General features: G+C 37.2%; 1 protein-coding gene across 2 annotated transcripts in view; it reads right to left on the bottom strand.

Moving 5' to 3' along the window:
• The window catches only part of PDHX (pyruvate dehydrogenase complex component X), a 53289-nt gene that overhangs the window by 15116 nt on the left and 33075 nt on the right, over positions 1-5098 (bottom strand). For both annotated transcript variants that reach the window (XM_044436630.1, XM_044436629.1), the window contains exon 7: positions 3922-4069. In XM_044436630.1, the coding sequence (XP_044292565.1) occupies positions 3922-4069 (148 nt within the window). The remainder of the gene's footprint in view (positions 1-3921; positions 4070-5098) is intronic.

Genomic DNA, 5098 nt, shown 5'->3' with positions numbered 1-5098 from the left:
TAGAAATGTTATAATAATAATAATAAATACTTCAAAACAACTTAGATGTATCATTTGCTAATATATGAATACACACATGAGGGAAGTATTCCAAAAAACAGTATAATAACCTGTAGTAGCTATAACAGCTTGAATCCAAAGGAACTAATTCTGTGTTCCAGCATGGGCAGCGCACTTCTATTTCTCACTTTCTCACTTTCACTTTCTATTTCCCTATTGTGCCACATGATGAAACATAAAGGAGTTTTAGAAACAGTTTATGATACAAGAAAGGATCTGTTGTTCAAACAAAAATGAAGAATAATCTAGATGTGCATACTCAAGCATGCCTACAGTTGATCCTAATGAAAAAGCCTGAGAGTTACCAGCCAAACTCAGTGTATGCCTAACATCCACAGGCACAGAATACACATACAGAAGAAGACAGAAATATCTAATGAAGGGATATACAGCTTGCTTCGTAGATAAGATCCAAAACACCAGAGTTGAACTTAAATCCCACAGTACTAATTTCTGGAACTGGTCTTGTAGTAGTCTTGACCACACAGGAAGCCCACTTGAAGGTATCAAAAGCCACAGGTATCAAGAAGACTTGACAAGGTCACATTTCCCTTTTGAGGTCAGGGCTACCAAAGTAGTTTCAGCACCAAACTATGACCTAAAGCAATAGATTCACATGATCCATTTCATTCAAGAGCTTCACATCTCCTGATAAAGCTTAAAAAAATATAAGTTGCTAAAGTTCATTTGACCTGTCTCTAACGTGCAAATAAGCAACAATATGATATTGAATGTATTATACCTACAGTAAACTGAACTATATGAAGAATAATTCCCTCATTAGTGAACTTTATGTCTCATTTATGGATTCAAAACAGAACTATATTATGAATAATTGTGACATTTGATTGCTGGCCATACATCAAGAGTTCCTGCAATATTTTACTACTGCTGAGGGAATCTTGTTCTCTAAAATCATGAAGCACACCAAATACTTCAAAACAAGTTAGATGTATCATTTGATAATATATGAATACACATACCAGGGAAGAATTCTAAAATGCAGTACAATTCCCTGTAGTAGTTATAATAGCTTAAATCCAAAGAAACTAATTCTGTGTCCCAGCATGGACAGTGCACTTCTATTTCTAAATGAAATGAAAACAACTAAATGATCATAAGCCAGGAAACAGATACAGAAGACTGTTCTACTAAAAGATAGTTTACATAGGTTCATACTTGACTATCTACTTTTCTTCCTATATGCAAGGAAAAGAAAATGAAAGTGTGTGGTATCCTATATCAATATGACTAATAATTTGAACTAACCTAAGCTTTATCGCGGCCCATGACCCTTCTCAAGCTATCTAATCATTCTTTCAGTTTGTCCTAGTCTAACAGTAAGGGGCAAAAAAACCTAATACACTATACTTTCTAGATCTTTGCAACTTAAACTGCCACAGAAAATGCTGGAGAGATGAGATTTTTCCCCCTGCTGCCCCCCATTTGCCAATCTGCAATGCTGTCAAGTGATGGGAGCTCAACAGGGTTGGCTCGCTACTGGAAAAGCAGAATGACTGTATGAATAAAGTGTACCTGCTTACAATTCTAATGGAAGAATTTGGCCTCTGCACCTGCCAAAGCTGTTAATTAAAAGGTAACCTTGAAATTCTTCAACTGAAAGTCAAAGCCATTCATGTGAGGAAGTTTACACTGGAACTCATGTATTCTTTCTGTGGCTGGGACTATGACAATATCAAAGCAGCTTAACTCTTCAGCAAAGGCAAAGCTTCCATTAAATCAAAATTCTTTTTCTGCTACATGACATCTGCATGACCTTGTTAGTCAACAGAATCATTCAACCAAGATCAGTGCTAAATGTTGGATTGTAGGGGAGGTCACAAAAATGAACATTTGGAAAAAAGCAAGTTATCTAGCTGTATCTAATGACCAAGAGTTTCACTAGCATATAGGTATACTCAAAAAGAGATAACTGATAATTTAAATAAACACACAATACACTTTAAAACAGAAATGAACATGGCAATCAGGTCTGTGTCTGTAGTAATTGCTCATTTCTTCAAATGTAATTAACCAAGTTGGTAGGAGGGACGCTCCACATAGGCAACCTCTTAGAAAGAACTGCAAAAGGGAAATATGCAAAGTGGCTTGCATTAAAGAAATCTATAGTGTCAAAGGAACTGAATGGAAGTGCTATGTATAAATGGATATTCAGATTAACTCTGCTTAACAGAATATAATTATTCAATTTTCCTGATCAAAGATTACCTTATATTATCAAAAGATAAGTCACTCTAATAAAAGGCCATTTGGAGCACAATGCACATAGCATTCTATAGAATAAAATTGTTTCTGCATGATTCTACCACCATGTCTGTGCCAAGCAGAATGCCTGCAGCCTTGCAATCGAGAATACAATTTGGATTTTTCCATTCTCAGTCAAATGTCTTCAACTAACAGGATTCTTCTCGCCTGCTGTCCTTGTCACATCCTTCCCCATCCGAAGTACATTCAATTTATCTGCCAGTTGTAGTTGGCTGCTTCTCTAGAGCAGGGATGGAGAAAGTAGGTTTTTGTCAGGGAATCTGTATGAAGTTCTCTTGGTGCAAATGTTAGATGTTTCCTTGGAGACAACAGGCAAAGAGAGCAGCCACTGGTAGTACAACAGATGAATTTCTCTGGATGTTCCTGGGCTCAGAGGGCTAGCAGTAGTGCCATCTGTGCCACAAAGCAGTTGGGCAGGGGACAACAGAAGACGTTTATGGAAGTGATGGGTTGGTTCCTGTTAGTCAACAAACATTTCACAGAAGGACCCTGCTAGTAGAAGTATATGATAGCAATGAGGAAGAAAATTAACACTTTCTTCCAATCTTCTATTTCTTCCATTTGCCATCCATTATGTCATGCCCACATTTTTCAGCTACAATTTTACCTTCTTGTTTTAGAAATAACAGTAATTAATTTTTCATAAAGAAGTGCTGGTGCTGTATCTGTCCTTGATACAAAATGTTAAAACAAGAATAGTTGTGAAACTGCAGGGCAAGGCTCTATTCCCTACATCCAGAAAAGCTTCCAAACTACATAAACTAGGCCAGTGCCACCCTGTTCATGCACCCTGGACCTGTCAACAATGTGCTGAAGTAACAGAATATACCAGTATCTAACAAGTCAACAACCTTCACACTTCACTGTATTTCTCACTTCCCTGACACTTCAGAGGCTGACAACCCAAAATGTGATGCTGCTAGTTCTCCAGCCCCCTCTCCAAAGCACAGGGCCTTGTCCTCGCTCTTTTGCTCCATCTCTGAAACACAGCATGAGGTAAGGAACAATCTACTCCTCTTTCCATCTCTAAATTTGGAAGGAAGACTATAGAGAAAAGGTGATACGAGCCTGAACTATCTCAGAAGTACAAACCAAAATGCTACAGAAAACAATGGAAATGACATTACAACCACCCAAATACGTTTTACAAAATAAATTCATTCTGTAAGTCCACAGAAAAAAATTTAGATCTAAACAGCAATTTTAAACTATTTAGTTCTTTTTAAAAGTGCTATTTTCAGTAATACTCTGTCAAGAAAGCAATTTTATGCACTGCGTTTAAGATATTAAACAGTAAGATAGAATCAGTTGTCTCAACTTCTACAGAGATTTGTTACAACTGAAACAGAATTTTAAAAATCAAGGCAGTTAAAGTAGATGTGTAGACAGCAAAACTCTTTCAATCAAGTCAATGCTCAACAGTATTGAGAACAGATAGAGCATTTCATCACCACTTAGTCCCTAGCCATAAAACACAGAACACTACCCAGCCAGCACAGAATACGCACCATACAGATCAAGATAGGGCATATTAGTTAATACGGCACATTGCATGAAACTTTAAAAAGATTTCACCTTTTGCCAGCTCTTGCCTTAGCTTCAGAACAGCACCAAGGTCACAATCAGCACTTGCATACGCATGTGGTACAGTAGTTTTAGATTCTGTTAGCCTCTTAGCAATAACTCTTCTAATGTTGCTAGCAGGGACTTCAGTGAATGTGTCCTGTAATACAAAAACATTTTACATCACAAATTGGATGATGATAAGCCTAGTGAAGTAAGTGCATGACAATAAAAGAGAGTCTTTAAAAGTCACAAATCATTTTTATCACAACGAAAAATCTTCAAATCTACTTGAAATACTTTTTAGAAATTTCTTCTTGTTGGCAGACATAATGGATGTCTTTTGTATCAGGTTCCTTAGGAAGACATTGGTATGGGATAATAATGATGAAACCCTTCTACACTTGACGGCAGTTGTCTGTGTTTATCCATGCTAATAACAGACATTAGCAATATTTTCTTCCTTGCTTCTTTCAACAGGGAGATGATAGGTTCTTTTTGCTGTTTCCTTGATTTGTATCCTGAATAATCCTTTTCCTCCTGTTTCACAACTGGGTCAACTAACTTAGTATTTTACAAACTTACAAAATCGTACAAACTTGCATGTATTATGATTGGGTCATACACCAAGGCAATCAAACTTACATTTATTATTGTACAAACGTACATGTATAAAACTTCCATAACTTTTGGGATACTCAGCTGTTGTGTCTATCATTAATTAACATAATTTATAACCCTAACAAGGCATGCAAAACAGAGTACAAAACGAAAGAAACAAATTCAAAATGCAAGCCCAATTAACAGTAGATGATACGACTCTAATGGCAGAAAGTGAAGAGGAACTAAAGAGCCTCTTGATGCGGATAAAGGTAAACTCAACATTAAGAAAACTAAGATCATGGCATCCGGTCCTCTCACTTCCTGGCAAATAGATAGGGAAGAAATGGAGGTAGTGACAGATTTCATTTTCCTGGGCTCCAAGATCACCACAGACGGGGACTGCAGCCAAGAAATTAAAAGACGCTTGCTCCTGGGGAGGAAAGCTATGGCAAATCTAGACAGCTTACTAAAAAGCAGAGACATCACCCTGCCAACAAAAGTGCGTATAGTCAAGGCTATGGTTTTCCCAGTTGCAATGTATGGCACTCAGCCTTCCTTATGGTCCAGCTTTCACAGCCATACATTG

The sequence above is a fragment of the Varanus komodoensis genome, unplaced genomic scaffold (assembly GCF_004798865.1).
Source record: "Varanus komodoensis strain SLA01 unplaced genomic scaffold, ASM479886v1 scaffold3, whole genome shotgun sequence".
NCBI lineage: Eukaryota > Metazoa > Chordata > Lepidosauria > Squamata > Varanidae > Varanus > Varanus komodoensis.
This window is presented reverse-complemented; position numbering and strand designations above follow the sequence as displayed.